At 41.2% G+C, this 16,978-nt stretch overlaps 2 protein-coding genes across 2 annotated transcripts in view; both read left to right on the forward strand.

The window, feature by feature from the left end:
- The first annotated feature begins 1,128 nt into the window (after positions 1–1,128).
- Positions 1,129–11,379, forward strand: LOC141347182 (F-box/LRR-repeat protein 3-like). Its single transcript, XM_073852186.1, has 5 exons — positions 1,129–1,398; positions 3,026–3,419; positions 3,510–3,632; positions 4,892–5,063; positions 7,973–11,379. Exons 2-5 carry the CDS (start codon positions 3,027–3,029, stop codon positions 8,611–8,613), a joined length of 1,329 nt encoding a protein of 442 aa, XP_073708287.1. The 5' UTR covers positions 1,129–1,398; position 3,026; the 3' UTR covers positions 8,614–11,379.
- A 2,401-nt stretch (positions 11,380–13,780) lies between these two features.
- Positions 13,781–16,978, forward strand: part of LOC141347643 (peripheral plasma membrane protein CASK-like) — a 47,349-nt gene continuing 44,151 nt past the window's right edge. The window contains exon 1 of the mRNA XM_073852627.1: positions 13,781–14,384. Coding sequence (XP_073708728.1) covers positions 14,326–14,384 — 59 coding nt within the window. The 5' untranslated portion in view covers positions 13,781–14,325. The remainder of the gene's footprint in view (positions 14,385–16,978) is intronic.

The raw sequence follows: 16,978 nt of genomic DNA on the forward strand, positions 1-16,978 counted from the left end.
CTTCTGTTCTCATTGAGTTTGCAGCACGTCTCATAGAAGTTATGATCAGTGTTGAGGGTAACGCATTAAAAAGCAATGCAAGTTACGTAATAATATGACTTTTTACAAGTAACTAGTAAAGTACTTTTTAATTGACAAGAAAATATCTGAGTTACTTTTTCAAATAAATAACGCCAGTTACTTTCCCCCATTTATTGATGAAAAGCTCTCCTGTCTCCATGTTGAGAGAAATTGTGAGTAAGATGTTACTTTAGTTCTAGAATAAATGTGAACATGCATTAATTCATCTCACTCACTAAAAAACAGACACAGTGTTCTTCAAAATGAATAAAAACAGTGAAATTCAATGCAAACCTGCAATAATTAAATATGTTAAATAATACAAATATCCTTTATGTATTTAATCCCATTTTATTAACCGATGTCTTTTCTGCCGACCTTCGATGATCCAATTCATCCATTTCATCCATACTAATAAGCAGAAATGACTCAAGATAATCGAACATTTGTTTTCCTTTTTTATTGCTGAAGAGTTGACATTTGTTCTTCTGCGGTCTACTGTACAGACGGAGATTTACTTTTCTCTAAACCTGAGGCTTTTGCTGTGAAAAGGTTTTTACATTTACCAAAAATAGAACTTTTTATATTAAAAACAAACAAGCAAGTAACGCATTACTATCCATAAAAAGTAAAAAAAAGTAACGTAATTAGTTACTTTTTAAGGGAGTAACTCAATATTGTAACGCATTACTTTTAAAAGTAACTTTCCCCAACACTGATTATGAATATTTTTGCCAACAGAAAATATCTATAAAACATGTGTTTAAATAAACGTAACCTTAGAAAATGGTATGTAGACACAATAAATAAACTATTATAGACTATCATTTTAGTTGAGTTAGAATGACTTGCTGAATTCGGAAGTGCAAACTACTCTTCTAACCCTGCCATAAAAAGATATGGAGCTAGTACGCGGTTCGAAATTCACTGGCTGTGAGTGTGAGTATGTACTACAGATGTAGTGTAGTGTGTGAGTATGTACTACAGATGTAGTGTAGTGTGTGAATGTGAAGGAGGTCCTCTGCTGGCCGCATGCGGGACTGCGCTGCCTCCTCTTTACCCAGAATGCACCGCTCGCTCTAAGCACAACACATCGCCATTTTCCGTGAACAGGCGCTTCTCCGCGGAGTAACTAGGTCACGAGACACACAGGAAAATACTCGAAGCGATCTTCACTAAAGCCGTGGATCTGAGCTCGTGGATCTGCCCGCTGCCATCGCATCGACCGAGAGCCAATGATCGTGTTCGGTTGGGCCGCTCGGATGAAGTATTGGAGCGCGGGTCCGGGCTGAGGCGACACCGATCAACACCGAATCAACACTAGCAGCTACGACACAGGTACCACAGAACCGACTCTCACCACACACACTTCCGACCACACTCTGCTCTCGATATATGAGAGAAAACGGGCGAAATATGTATAATTATGCGCTGATAAAACCGCCATCGGGATCAGCCCAACTCACACAAACACACTAAAGCTCACTATTCTGCTTCAGCTCGGATTAAACGATCGATCTGTCGTGATTTACGCGCTTCATGTTGTTCTGTGACTTCAGATATTTAGCGGAATGTTCGCGCTGCTCTGAGGCTGTCAACATCCACGTGACCATAACAGCACGTGACTGCAGTCTCCAGTCATATTTTAGTTTTGTGTGGGGAAGATACGCTTTTAATCCATTATTTGTCAGTAGTGTTGTTATTCTTTAAAAAGAATTAACCAATTATTCCCATATTCTTCTGCAATTGTTAGTAAAAGCATATTAATATTTTTATATTGTCATAATTTCACATTAAATCTCCAAATGTTGAAACATCATCAAGATGGCTTATTTTAAATATGTCTAAAATATGCAGGTTAATGCTTTATTAACATTATCGTCTGTGCAGTGCTTTTCTCACACATAGCTGGTGTCTGATTCACTGATGATGGTGGTGTTGTTGTCAGATTTCTTGTCATGTTTATTTGGTGCACGTGTGAGTGTGATTGTGGCCGCTGCTGTTATTCATGTTGAGTATTTTGATGAATAAGATGATCTCGGTAGATGACAGCAGATCTGGTTTAATCACAGGTAGTTAAAGAGTGAAGAATTATGTTCAATAGTTGACGAAAACTGGAAAAACTGGGAGTGACTCCTGAGAAATACAGCCGCGTACATGTAAACATTCACACGGGCTGCGTTCACAATAACACACTTTATTATTTACTACCACTGCAGCGTGTAGTATTGCACAGAAGGCGGCGATCCTGTATCCCACAATGCAGTGTGCTCAACTTGATCTGTCATTTTCAGTAAAATTATTTTCTTCACTCATTGTTTGATCAGATATTTTTACAAAGTTGGATTAAAAATCCCAAATAATAATTTAAGTTCATTTTCATCACAACTGGATGCTGCGGACTGAATTAACCATGCAATGTGATGAAGTCATTTGACTACAGTGTAGCATACTTGTGTTCTAGTATGCACACTTTTAGTTTATGTGACCCTGGACCACAAAACCAGTCATAGGGCTAATTTTTTTTGAAATTGAGATTTATGCATCATCTGAACGTTTGTTAGGACAGGACAATATTTAGCTGAGATGCAACTATTTGAAAATCTGAAATCTGAGGGTGCAAAAAAATCTAAATATTGAGAGAATCGCCTTTAAAGTTGTCACTAATCAATCAGTTTTGATATATTTAGGGTAGGAAATTTACTAAAATATCTTCATGGAACATGATCTTAATATCCTGATGATTTTTGGCATAGAAGAAAAATAGAAACATTTTTGACCCATACAATGTATTGTTGGCTATTGCTACAAATAGACCCGTGCTACTTAAGACTGGTTTTGTGGAAGAGGTCGCGTATATAGTTTGTTTAATTTTTGTTTCCTATCTGTGGCAGACTGTACTGAGAAGTCTGTAGTAAACTAGTATTGCATTCTGAGCGTAACCACTGTTGATGTGTGTCTCCAGAATGAAAAGAGGCCAGAAGAGAGGCGATAAGGCGGAGGAGGGCGGCGGATCAGTGCCGGGTCCGGGCCCCGGGGCCCCTGAGGTCTGCAAGCGGCTCCGTCGGGGCGACTCTGAGGAGGAGGAGGAGCAGCATGAGGAAGGGGAGGTGGACTGGGGGCGGCTGCCTGAGGAGATCCTGCTGCAGATCTTCCAGTACCTCCCTCTGCTGGACCGGGCCTTCGCCTCACAGGTGTGCCGCGGCTGGAACCAGGCCTTCCACATGCCTGAGCTCTGGAGGTGCTTCGAGTTCGAGCTCAACCAGCCGGCCAGCTCCTACCTGAAGGCCACGCATCCGGACCTGATCAAGCAGATCATCAAACGCCACTCCAACCATCTGCAGTACGTCAGCTTCAAGGTGAGAGCATGAACACAGGAGCTCTGTCAGTGCTACTCCATCCAGAAAGTGACATGTGTCCTCATTCTTGACATGTGTTTGTGTGTTCAGGTGGACAGCAGCACTGAATCTGCAGAAGCGGCGTGTGACATCCTCTCTCAGCTGGTCAACTGCTCTCTGAAGACACTAGGACTGATCTCCACCGCACGACCCTCCTTCATGGAGCTGCCCAAAGTAGGTCTCGCACACGTTTACTCAGCCAAATCAAAATGGTGCCTTTTTTCTTGAATGCGAAGACCCAACTCTGTGCATGTTCTGCTAGACCCCCCTTTTATTTAAATGTATATGTGAGCATGGACCACAAAAGCAGTTTTTTGAAATTGAGATTTATAGATCTGAAAGCTGAGTAAATATGCTTTCTGTTGATGTATTTATTTATTTTTAATTTTTTGGATAGGACAATATTTGACTGAGATACAACTGAAGAGTTCAGATGCAAAATCCTCTTTTCTTCTAAAATGAGCATTTGTCTCAGGCTCCTACGTTTATGTTCAGCTATTTCACTTTAATGGCAATGAAATTACTGAACCTACACATAAAGTGTGATAAAAATGCTAATTTCAGAAGAAAAATTCAAACGGGCTTTTGCATCTGAACTCTTCATAATTGAAAATGTAGAATCTGAGGGTGCAAAAAAATCAAAATACTGAGAATATTGCCTTTGAAGTTGTCTAAATGAAGTCATTAGCAATGCATATTACTAATCAAAAATTAAGGTTTTATATATTTGGGTAGGAAATTCACAAAATATCTTCATGGAACACGATCTTAATATCGTAATGATTTTTGGCATAAAAGAAAAATTGATCATTTTGACCCATAACATATTTTTGGCTTTTGCTACAAATACAGTAGTCAGCATTTTAAGTGGATCAGACCCTTTCATAAAATTTGTCCTAAGACTAAAACAATACCTATTCTATACCTATACCTATGACTTGACTTGACTCTTGTCTTAGGACAACTTTGATCAACTTTTCTGATCCACTTCAAATGTTGACTACTGTATAAGACTGGTTTTGTGGTCCAGGGCCACATTTTATTGAACTGTCCTGGTTTTACTGCAAGTAGAAAACTGTAATATGAAGTGTGCTCACTCAGGGACTTGTTAAGTGAGATTTAACAAATCTTTTTTTTTTTTGTAATGTTAATTTAAAAGTCTTGTGTAGTTTTAACTGCTGTGTTTGCTTGGTTTTTATTTTATTTAGTTTATTTTGTGAAGATCGCTTTAGATGCTGACATGGCAATAGAAATAAACAACTCCTACAAATGAGAGTGTCCCCAGAAGGAGGTTTTGTCAGGTTTCGTTCACATCTGGGTACAAGTTGATTCCAAAATCTGGTTCAGTAGACACACACGCAGTGCTCTGAATGGAGTTCTCCGTCTCTCAGGTTCAGTCTCGCTAGAATCAGCTGTTGTTTTTGTCTTCTCAGTCTCACTTCATCTCAGCGCTGACGGTGGTGTTCGTCAACTCCAAATCTCTGTCGTCCCTGAAGATCGACGACACGCCGGTGGACGACCCGTCGCTCAAAGTGCTGGTGGCCAATAACAGCGACACGCTGAAGCTGCTGAAGATGAGCAGCTGTCCACACGTGTCTCCCGCAGGTCAGCCGCTCTCTGCTTCATATCATGTGACTCTGGACCACAGAACCAGTCATAAGGGTCAATTTTCTGAAATTGGTTTAGTAGGAGAGGACAATATTTGGCTGAGATACAACTATTTGAAAATCTGGAGTCAGAGAATCTAAATAAACATTCTATTGATGTATGTTGGGATAGATCAATGTTTGGCCAAGATACTACTTGAACTACTTGAAAATCTGGAATCTGAGGGTGCAAAAAAATCCAAATATTGAGAAAATCACCTTTTAAAGTTGTCCAAATGAAGTTCTTAGCAATGGATATTACTAATCAAAAATGTATGTTTTTGAGTTATAAGTTTTGGAATATATTTATGGTAGGACATTGACAATATCTTTATGGAACATGATCTTGACTTAAAGGATTAGTTCACTTTCATAACAATAATTTACAGACAATCTACTCACCCCTTGTCATCCAAGATGTTCATGTCTTTCTTTCTTCAGTCGTAAAGAAATTAGGTTTTTTGAGAAAAACATTTCAGGATTTCTCTCCATATAGTGGATATGTATGGCGCCCCTCTAAACGATCCCAGCTGAGGAAGAAAGATCTTATCTAGTGAAACGATTGGTTATTTTCTAAACAAATTGACAATTTATGGGATCGTTTAGAGCCTTTTGAAGCTGCATTTAAACTGCATTTTGGAAGTTCAAACTTCGGGGCGCCATACATATCCATTATATAGCGAGAAATCCTGAAATGTTTTCCTCAAAAAAACATACTGTATTTTCCGCACTATAAGGCCGCACTTAAATTTTCTCAAAAATCGTCCGTGCACCTAATAATCCGGTGCGCCTTATGTGTGCACTGAGTTCCAAAATCTGTAAAAGTGTTGTTGTGCGACTTTGGTGAGCGCTCCGCTTGACTAGGGGTGGGTATCGTTTGAATTTTATCGATTTCGATTCCGATTCCGATTCCACTTATCGATTCCGATTCTTTTCGATTCCCAGTTTCGATTCCAATTTAGTAAAAAAAAAACAACAACAAACACAAAAGTCAAACATTAATATATTAAACATGTTTATTTTCAGTGCTAGCTTGCAACATATTATTTTATTACAGGGGTTCTCAACCTTTTTTATATCAGGGCCCCCTTCTTCTCGGGTCAGTTTTGCAAGGCCCCCCTATGCCTGACATTTCCTCTAAAGGTGTTTATTTTTTAACCTTTTTTATTAACCTAAACGTTAGTTTTGCCTTTTTATTTTTCTCCTGCATGTTATAAAAAAAAAATCAAACAAACTTTAAATTAAAGCTATACTTTTGAATTTAAAAGAAAATCCTCTGCTCTAACTTTTTAACATGAATACACATATACAGATTTAAAGCACCTAAATTATTTAATTCAGACATTCTTCACAACTTCAGAGTACTCTTTCTTAAGTGACTGAATATCTACTGTTTGTATTTATTATAAAATAAACATATAAATGAAAAATACAGTAAATACATTGTAAATCTGTTTATGCTGGTGCTCATATGTGCTTAAACACCACTGACCCTTACAAGATCCACCTCTATGGGTAAGCATTCATTATAAAAAACTCACAGGACATTCATTTTGAAAACTATGCAAATATTTTGAAATTTCACGCAAAAATACTATGGATCAGAGCACTGAAAGCATGAATAGTTTGTGAATCAACAGCGGACTTATGCGTGCCTAATGTACGACTCCGATATACAAGAATGAATACATTAGGCACGCGCGAGTTCGTTACTATTACTCTGATCATCTTTGCCTTTACATTACCGGGAGGGTTTGTTTCATGCAGCCAAGAGATAAAGTAGATACCTGTCTTCCCGCGGGGGTATAAGTGACTTTTATGTGGGCTTTTGCGGGACGAAATAACATATATTCCTTTTGGAGTGGGCGGGCGCAGGACTAAAATCCGTCCCTTGCAAAATCTCTAAGATGAAGTTTGCGTGCAGCGGTAGATTTGTCTTCGGTTTTTACAAAGCGTAGACACACTTTTAAACGCTTACCGTGATCCATCTTTTCGACTGATGCTTACATTACCACGTAAAGTCCTGGCAGATTGCACGCGCGGAAGGTCCTGGCAGATCACTAGATGGAAAAAATGCAACCAGGAATCGAAACAAGGAATCGAAATTTTAATATTATAACAAGTATCCGATTCTTTATCTTAAGTATCCGATTCCAGAATCGGAATCGATTTTCGATTCCCAACCCTACGCTTGACTGACGGTCGGACCATTTCCCGCTGACACAGGGACGTAATACGTACACTACGTACGCTAACAGCGATAAACCAATCAGAGAACATTACGTAATACGTACAGTACGTACGCTTAACAACATTTGTTTGACTGACTCCGACAATGATGAGAGGGAACCCAGCGTGTTTGTTGGCGAAATTGCCCAGCTGTTGAATTCAGACACAGAAGATGAGGACTTTGATGGATTTGTGAGAGAAGATTGATTAAAAAAATAATGTGAGTGTATTGATAAATAGTAGAATAAAGTTCAACTAAACTCACAGTTTTGCTTCCGTTACCTTTTTTTGTAGACCGTATGTTTTAGCATGCGCCTTATAATACGGTGCGCCTTATGGTGCAGAAAATACGGTAATTTCTTTACGACTGAGGAAAAAAAGACATGAACATCTTGGATGACAAGGGGTGAGTAGATTATCTGCAAATTGTTGTTATGATAGTGAACTAATCCTTTAATATCCTAATGATTTTTGGCATAAAAGAAAAATCAATATTTTGACCCATACGATGGGTTTTTGGCTATTGCTACAAATATAGCCATGCTACTCAAGACTGGTTTTGCGGTCCAGGGTCACATATGTTCTGTGTAGTCCGACTCGTACACTAGTTAGATTAACCGAGCGCGTGTTGTGTGGCAGGTATCCTGTGCGTGGCGGATCAGTGTCACGGTCTGCGCGAGCTGGCGCTCAACTACCACCTTCTGAGCGACGAGCTGCTTCTAGCGCTTTCGTCCGAGCGCCACGTCCACCTGGAGCACCTGCGCATCGACGTGGTGAGCGAGAACCCGGGCCAGCAGTTCCACTCCATCAAGAAGAGCAGCTGGGACGCCATGGTGCGCCACTCGCCCAAGTTCAACCTGGTCATGTACTTCTTCCTGTACGAGGACGAGTTCGGGCCCTTCTTCCGCGACGAGGTGCCGGTCACGCACCTGTACTTCGGCCGCTCCGTCAGCAAGGAGGTCCTGGGTCGCGTGGGGCTGACGTGTCCGCGGCTGGTGGAGCTGGTGGTGTGCGCCAACGGCCTGCGGCCCCTGGACGAGGAGCTCATCCGCATCGCGGAGCGCTGCAAACAGCTGTCGGCCATCGGTCTGGGCGAGTGCGAGGTGTCCTGCAGCGCCTTCGTGGAGTTCGTCAAGATGTGCGGCGGCCGGCTCTCGCAGCTCTCCATCATGGAGGAGGTTCTGGTGCCCGACGACAAGTACGGCCTGGACGACATCCACTGGGAGGTGTCCAAACACCTGGGCCGCGTCTGGTTCCCCGACATGATGCCCACCTGGTAGACTCACGGACCGCGTCACGGAGTGCGCCGGCGCTCCTGGATTTTGTTGTTTTTCTACATTTGGAACAGAAACGGCAAAGCCTTTACAGATGCACATCAGACGCTCGCCACGCGTTTTCTACTCTCTAGTCAGCGTGAGCGACGCGAGGACGATCCGTTTCTGTTAGTGTGTAAACGTACAGTCAAGCCCGAAATTATTCATACCCCTGGCAAATTCTGACTTGTTCAACCAGCAACTTTATTTTAACCGGAAATGACACGGACGTCTCCCAGAAGGTAAGACGATGATGTGCAAGAGGCATCATAGTGGAAAAAATATTACTCATCTTTTATTTACATTTGAATAAAAAGTGGCATGTCCAAAATTATTCATACCCTTCTCAATAGTCAATAGAAAAGCCTTTATTGGCTATTACAGCAATCAAACGCTTTTTTGTGGTATTTTTGCCCATTCATCTTTAGCCATGAGCTCCAACTCTTTCATGGTTGGAGGGTCTCCTTGCCATCACCCTGATCTTTAGCTCCTCCACAGATTCTCAATTGGATTTAAGCCAGGACTGCAAAACGTTAATGTTTTTGTCTGCTAACCATTTCTTCACCACTTTTGCTGTGTGTCCACTGGTGCCCAAGGCCAAGTTTCGCCTCTCTCACTATGCTCCTGGCCAGCACAGGTGTCGCTTTTGGTTTCCGACCACGTCCTCTGAGATTTTTCACAGTGCAGAACGTCTTGTATTTTTGAATAATACTTTGCACTGTAGCCACTGGAACTTCAAAACATTTAGATCTGGTCTTATAGCCCTTTCCTGACTTGTGAGCAGCTCAATGCGCAGCCGCAGGTCCTCAGCTCCTTTGTCTTAGCCATGACTGTCCACAAACCAACAGCAGAGAGCTTCTGTTTTTCACCTGTTGAGTTGATTAAAACAGCTGTTCCCAATCAATCAGGCTAATTAGGATGCTTTAGAACAGCTTGGACTATTTGGAATGGTATAGAACTTTGGATTTTCCCATAGACTGTTACAGTTTGCAAAGGGTATGAATAATTTTGGACATCATCTTATTATCTTTTGGGAGAAGCCTGTGTCTTTTCCAGTCCAAAAAAAAAAGTTGCTGGTTGAATAAAAGAAACTTTAAGTCAGAATGAATAATTTCGGGCTCGACTATGTGTCATTTTTACTCAGCAGTTTGTTCGTTCACGCTTCGCGTCGGTTTGCGGCGGATCGGCTAGAAGTGGATTTCAAGCACTTTCACCAAATGAAGTTTCAGCTCGTCGGTTCACTGAGGCGAATCGTGTTTTGATTCTTTTATATTTGCTGTTGTTGTTCATTCCAGACGGAAGCGAACGCGCTCGTGACTCATTCTGACTAGGGCTGCGCGATAATGGTTCGACTGATCTTTTTGCTTGAAAATATAATCAAATTTTTTTTTTCATCAGAATTATATTATTTATAGCATAGTCTCAAATTTATTATAATAATGTATTTAATATATTATCATAGGGTACTCTCACATAAACAGATTTAGCAGATTTAGTCATGAAAGGAAACGGACTGGATATTTGAGCGGAATATTTTAATAGAGATAAACTCCAACTCACACATTTGCTTGATAATCCTTAAACTGTTATCCGTGATTATTTTGCTCAAAAATATTGTCTTTTTTTCAGAGAACATTGTTTAACACTAATATGTGATCTCAACAGAGATCACTAAACTACAGCTCATGTTTGCTGGTGTTTTCACATCATCAGTGCTTTTTCTGTAATACGGAGAGAGTGTATGCTCACGGTTGCCAGGTTGAGAAGATTAAATAAAACAATTGGGCAGAAAATGTATCAGTTTAAGAGAAAAGATTTAAACTCTTGGCATCTGGCAACCCACATGTGGAAGCTCCTTACCAATGCAAATGCCTCATTAAAATTAAACGTTTTGAAGATGAATAACCAAATATTGCACGGTTATGCTTAATAAGCATCAGGAGAAGCAGAAATTGTGGTCATGATTAAAATATGATTTATCGTGCAGCCCTATTTCTAACCGTCAGCGGTTGGTTTGACTGGAGTACTAGTAGATTTCTCTGTCACAGATGAGAATGAAGATCTGTTTGACTCGCTCATTTCATCAAATCAAAGCTTTTTCAGAAAGAAGTCTGTCGACATTTCCTGATTTCACCGTTTGCTGCCTGATGAACATCCCATCAGCTCCTGTTTTACAGTTTTAATGGCAGGCGGTTGAAAGGAAATCAGATGTTTGTACAGTGTGTTTTTCTGCATAATTTGGGATTTCTTTACGTCAGACGCTCGTGTTTCGGTTATTTCGTGAGTCGTCCTGAGGCTGGTTTCTGAACGTCTCAAACAGACGGATGGACTCGTATCTGCGGTGGATGTAAACGCTTCTGTCGCCGCAGCTCCTTCGGTTCATTAGTTATCAAGCAATATATTGCAGACACGGACGCAGATTCCATTCAGATCATTTCCCTGCACTTTATATAGAAATGTATTTTAGAAATGTACATATGAGATTATCGATGTGTCGATATTTCTCCTGATGATTGATATTGTTATTATATTATTTTCGTTGCATTAAATGAATAGTGATATAAGCTTGTCATGAAGCGTCACGTTGTTCTTTCAGGCGTTTAAACGCAAGGCTTGAGTTCGATGATCGTTTTTTATGTATTTGACTACATAGAAGATCTTTATCCATAAAAGACAAAAACCAATGTGGTGTAAATGTTTTTGTTGTTGTTTTGGAATAAACTTTTGTGAATGTAAGAACTGCTTCAGTTTGTGTTTTCTCATCCGAGTACGTCGGAAACGAGAAGAAATCTGATGTTTGTTAAAATGGATCATTACAGACATGAACTGATAAAGAATCAATCTTTTCATCCTTGACTTCCTGCTAAATGATGATGCATTTTCCTGTCCATCACTGACGGAGAGACACTGAATCACATCCTTAAAAACAAAGGACTGTGGGAACAAAAATGAGCACTTAGAAAACATCAAATATTTCTGGGCCAAATTTGATTTTAAAAAGTTGCAAACATCCATTCAAAGGTCAAAGGTCAACAGACATCCCTGCTGAAAAAAACAGCATATGCTGGTTAGGTATGTTTTGGTGCTGGGATGCTGGTTTTAGCTGGTATATGCTGGTCCTTTGCTGGTTTATGCTGGTCCCTTGCTGGTTTTTGCTGGTTTATGCTGGTCATGTTGCTGGTTAATGCTGGTCCTTTGCTGGTTTATGCTGGTCCTTGACCAGCAACATGACCAGCATAAACCAGCAAAGGACCAGCATTAACCAGCTAAGGACCAGCATAAACCAGCAAGGGACCAGCATAAACCACCAAAGGACCAGCATAAACCAGCTAAAACCAGCATCCCAGCACCAAAACATACCTAACCAGCATATGCTGGTTTTTTCAGCAGGGATAACTGATTTGACAGACAAAACCATTATTTCCATAAAAACAATCACTACAAATGAAATATTGAGATAAAATGTATTCAGTAAATAGGACTGTGGTTGATGACAGTTTGTTCCTCTCACCTTCAGTCATCAAACGTGAAGAACACTAAACACTACACTTAATATCCAGCTGCTGCAAATACACAGAAACACGTGCTGTTTCCTGACTGTGAGCAAACTAGATTCATTCATCATCTTCAGATTAATTGGGCTCATTTGAACATGAAAGACAATGGAATCCTGAACCTGATTAAACGCAGAGTTCAGTCTGAGAAGCAGAAGCAGGAGGATGAGCGTCCGTCAGCTCCAGCGCTCTGATGTCCCAGATGTGTCAGAATGAAGGTAAACCAGTGGCTCATTTCACACAATAGTTTGCATTTAACTAACTAGGAAACTAGGCTACAAGAACAACTACTTCTTCAGGTAGAAGCAGATCATATGACAGACATCGCAGCACTTTATGGATGAACAGATGAACTATACGGCTCATATTCAGGTGCATTTTGTGATGAGATGATTTATTATTATTGAATTCCTTCATAACTAACCTGCCTACATTATTCTTCAAACATACCATTTTTAAAGTTGTTTTAATAGAAATTGTCAATGAATATTTGTATTAATCTTATAGGTGTGTTTGTGATGCTGTGTGTCTGCAGGTTTGATGAAGATCATTGTGAGCTCCTCTCTCTCTCTCTCTCTCTCTCTGTGTGTGTGTGTGTGTGTGTGTGTGTGTGTGTGTGTGTGTGTGTGTGTTCAATACAGACCAGCACTTCCTGTTTCTGCCTGTAGGGTCGCCATAGTAACTCCTGAGAGCATCCTTGTGGCTCCAGATGATGCTGAAGTTCAGTCCAGCGGTTTATGTTCAACCAGGTTAACCAACCCATGAGGAGCAGCTCAGAATCTGCTGTGATCTTCCAAACCTCAGCTGTGATGAGGAGCAGATCTCCAGGATGAAGAGCTGCTGTGATGTGAAGAAACTGACTGTTATGATATCCAATATCTCAGAGCTATTAGACATTAATGTCACAAAATACAAGTGTGATTTTATTGGGGTTTTAAAATTCTGCTCAGGCGCGTCACGAGAGTCACGTGAGATTATTAACATGAACGGGCATAAGACAAAACGTGTATGTAAAAGCCGTTGGCAGCTCATTAAATGGTGATTTATTTATTTATTTATTTTTACTGAGAGCAAACCGTGTCAGTTTATATTGCAAATGTATTTTTACGAGATGTACGATATTTCCGCGCTTGATATGAATTTGTGGCTCAGTCGGTGATGGATGTGATAAATCAGGATCATCAAACGATGCTCAGTCTCTGCGAGCCCACTATTATCCAACGAGATGTGCAATCTATTGGCCTCCTGCAGCATTTATTCAGTAAGAAAATACACGGATCCTCGGGAAAAAAATCGCAGAAGCTCTGACGTCATCGGACGGTCAACCAGCATGCGGAGCGACGCGGATCTGTCATTGGCCGACGGACGGGAGAACGGGTTTTCTCTGGGCAGATTAGGAAACTGAGCGCCGTGGGCTCGAAGGCGCGCCCTTCTTCCGACATCTTGGCTCGGGCAGCCCGAGGAGCGTCAGCGGGAACATCCGGGGGATCGAGCGCACGTCGGCGGCCATTGCGGCTCCGCGTGCGGCAGCTTCATAACCTTGAGAGGGCGGAGCGTCAGTGTGCTGAACTGGAGTAGCAGCGGAGCAGGAGGAGAGACACCGAGGCAACGAAGAGCTGCAGAAAACCGTTACACGGGCAGCGCTGCTTTACCTCACCGCTTTAACCGGGGATCAGGGCGTGTACCGGCGCGTCCAACGGACAATGATGAGCGCTGTCGGACGGGAACCGGAGCGGCTGCGGCGTTGAGCGCGTTTTCATGTTTGAGGCGGATCATCGGGATCTCGAGCGTTTGGGCGCATCAGCGCGTTTTTTTTCCCTCGGCCGCTCGCGTCACATTGACATTTATTATTTGAAGCGGCAGATTCCCGGAGCGTTGCGACCTGAATCCCGGAGCGTTGATTTTCCCTGACATCATCACCACCATCATCATCATCATCGTCGTCGTCGTCGCCCGGTGTGAACGGACATCTTCGGTGGTCGTCGACGGGAATCCGGGGGATTTACAGGATCCGGGTGTCGGCGGCGGGGCGGAGGGTGAAAATCATCCGCCGCTCGGATTCTGACATTCGCGGCGCGTTTCTGAGGGGAAGCGGATCTTTTTCCGCGGATCTGTCGGCGGGACTATGGCTGACGACGACGTGCTGTTTGAGGATGTGTACGAGCTCTGCGAGGTGATCGGAAAGTGAGTGATCGAATCTAACGTTAATCAATCATTTCCCCGCTGATCAGCGCCGGTGTCGAGGCGTTTTCCTCCGGTTCTCTTTGTCTCCTGTGTTGACATTTTATTGCTTCAGGTTCAGCTGATCGTGTGTGTGTGTGTGTGTGTGTGTGTTTGATCTGACACTAATATTCATTGATCAGTAACTCTTCATCCTCTCAGCGATTTGTGGCTCTTATATCAGTCTAAATGGAGAAAGGTAAAATGTGCCATTTTATGTCTTCTTCATTGTGCAGATTTATTCTAGTATTTAAATGAACTCTTCATTGATTCTACAGTATAGTATGAATGTGGCTGTGATGGAGAATGAGCAGAAGGCCTGTGTGTGAGACAGAGAGATATTGTACTTCTGTTTATTGGTTAAGACACTGAAGTTGGTTTGAGTTCATTAGTATAGACTATTATTACATTCAAAAAATATTATAATCACTATTATTCAGATGAGTGTACTTGATCATGTGTGAGTTCAGCTGGAGCTTCATCTGCTGTCTGACACTCTTGTGTGGCTCATATATGACAGACAGATAGACAGGCGTGTGTTTCTGTCCCTGTAGAAGCTCTGATCTTCTGACTGCAGGTGTGAATGAACGGATCGGGGTCAGTCTTCATCACGCTTTATCTGTATATTCACCATCACTGCTGTCTGCCAGCGGATGAATGTAAAGTCAGTTTACTGCACCGCTCATTACACGCCAATATTTACATCTGTGACTCTGTTTTGAGTCTAATATGGGCCAAGAATCATTAGGATATTAAGTTAAGATCATGTTCCATGAAGATATTTTGTAAATTTCCTACAGTAAAAATATCAAAACTTATTTTTTGATTAGTAATGTGCATTTCTAAGAACTTCATTTGGACAACTTTAAAGGAGATTTTCTCAATATTTAGATTTTTTTGCATCCTCAGATTCTAGATTTTCAAGTAGTATCTCAGCCAAATATTGATCTATCCAACATACATCAATAGAATGTTTATTTATTCAGCTTTCATGATCATTCAAATCTTAATTCAAATTCAAATTGACCCTCATGACTGGTTTTGTGGTTTAGGGTCAAATTTCTGATTAAGAAACATTGTATATTACAGTAAAAATACTGAATTGCACTAATGAGAAGTCAAACATCCAGACACATTTGAATAATCCCAAAAATGCTTTGATTTTCCAAAAATGCTTTGATGTCTTAAACATCCCAAATAATGTTGTTTTTATTTGGTGTAAATTACATTGTGTCAGTGTATTTATGAACAAATGCAGTCAATGTGTCAATTAGGGTACATCTACAAGACAAAGCAATTTTATTAAAAAAAATGTCTTTGCATTTTTGAAAAGTTGTAAGTACATATAATAACATTGTCAAAACAATCCCAGTTCACACATGCCAGGTCAGTAGTTGGCGACACCGCTTTGTAAAGAAACACATTATGCACTCGCACACATACGCATTCTTCAAGTACATGCTCACACGTGCCTACAGACTAAACATGTAATACACGTGTTCATGACGTCATCGTTTTCACACATTCACAGTTTACAAAGAGATGCTAGCGGTACTGTTGTTTTAAAACCCATTTTCAAAAGTTTGCATTTTCAAACGTTTCAAGTGTGTTTTCACTGTTGTCTTGCAAATGAACAGCTAAAACACATAAAACGTTTTCCATTTGTAGCTGAAAATGGTGTTGTGTAAATAAGACCTTAAGCTAAATGTTCCTTCAAAGCTTACTTTTAATCATTGGACACACAGTGTTTGTTTTAATAAGAATGCTGAAATCATTGGTTAATGAAGTGCAGCTGAAAATAATAGACGTCATGATGATGATGATAATGATGATGATGTCACACAAAGGTGAAACTCTTACCGTGGTAAACACCCTGAGCGGTGCTGCGGGTCAGATCTCTCCCCGCGGAGGTCATGAAGACTCTTAGCATCCCGTTGGGATGAACACCAGCGATCGCATGATGAACTAGTTAGTGTTGCTGAGGTTAAACCGGTTCAGTGTCGCTGGTTGTGATTCAGTCACAGTCTCATGGTGTGAGTTTGGGATGGAAAGCGTGTGAGACGCTCAGTATAATACTGTTGATCCATCAGAATCTGACTGCGTTTAGATGTTCTGCTCCATGAGCTACGGATGATCACAAGAACCCGAGTCTTCAGAAGAGACTGTGATTGATCTTAGAAACTCAAGAACTGGAGTTCAGTTCAGGCCTTCAGTGGTTCTCAATGAGAGATTTCAGTGCAACCTCAGATCCTTGAGAGTCCGGCATCAGCATTCGGCCCATGATGCAGTGCAGGACTGAACGGATGTGATGGTGGTTTAGGCCTGGATCAATGTGTCTGCTGCTGATCAGGATTAATGCAGCTGATGGTCTGATCAATGATCTCCTGACAGGAACTGATGGACTCCTGCAGGTCATCTCTGTGGTGTTACAGTGTTTTTACCACAGTAAACCGTCTGAAACCGTGTTACACTCACTCTAGTGTATCTCCAGTGGGGTATTGCTTTTATCAAACAGCAGCTGCAGCAATACGCCGCTGATGCTCAATAACTAATTACAC

The sequence above is a fragment of the Garra rufa genome, chromosome 12 (genome assembly GCF_049309525.1).
Source record: "Garra rufa chromosome 12, GarRuf1.0, whole genome shotgun sequence".
Lineage (NCBI taxonomy): Eukaryota > Metazoa > Chordata > Actinopteri > Cypriniformes > Cyprinidae > Garra > Garra rufa.

Excerpts from the sequence above, each read along its gene's own strand:
- LOC141347182 (XM_073852186.1), top strand. The coding sequence starts at position 3,027 with ATGAAAAGAGGCCAGAAGAGAGGCGATAAGGCGGAGGAGGGCGGCGGA. Across the intron at positions 3,420-3,509 it reads TGCAGTACGTCAGCTTCAAG|GTGGACAGCAGCACTGAATC; the intron begins GTGAGAGCATGA and ends TTGTGTGTTCAG. Across the intron at positions 5,064-7,972 it reads TCCACACGTGTCTCCCGCAG|GTATCCTGTGCGTGGCGGAT; the intron begins GTCAGCCGCTCT and ends GTTGTGTGGCAG.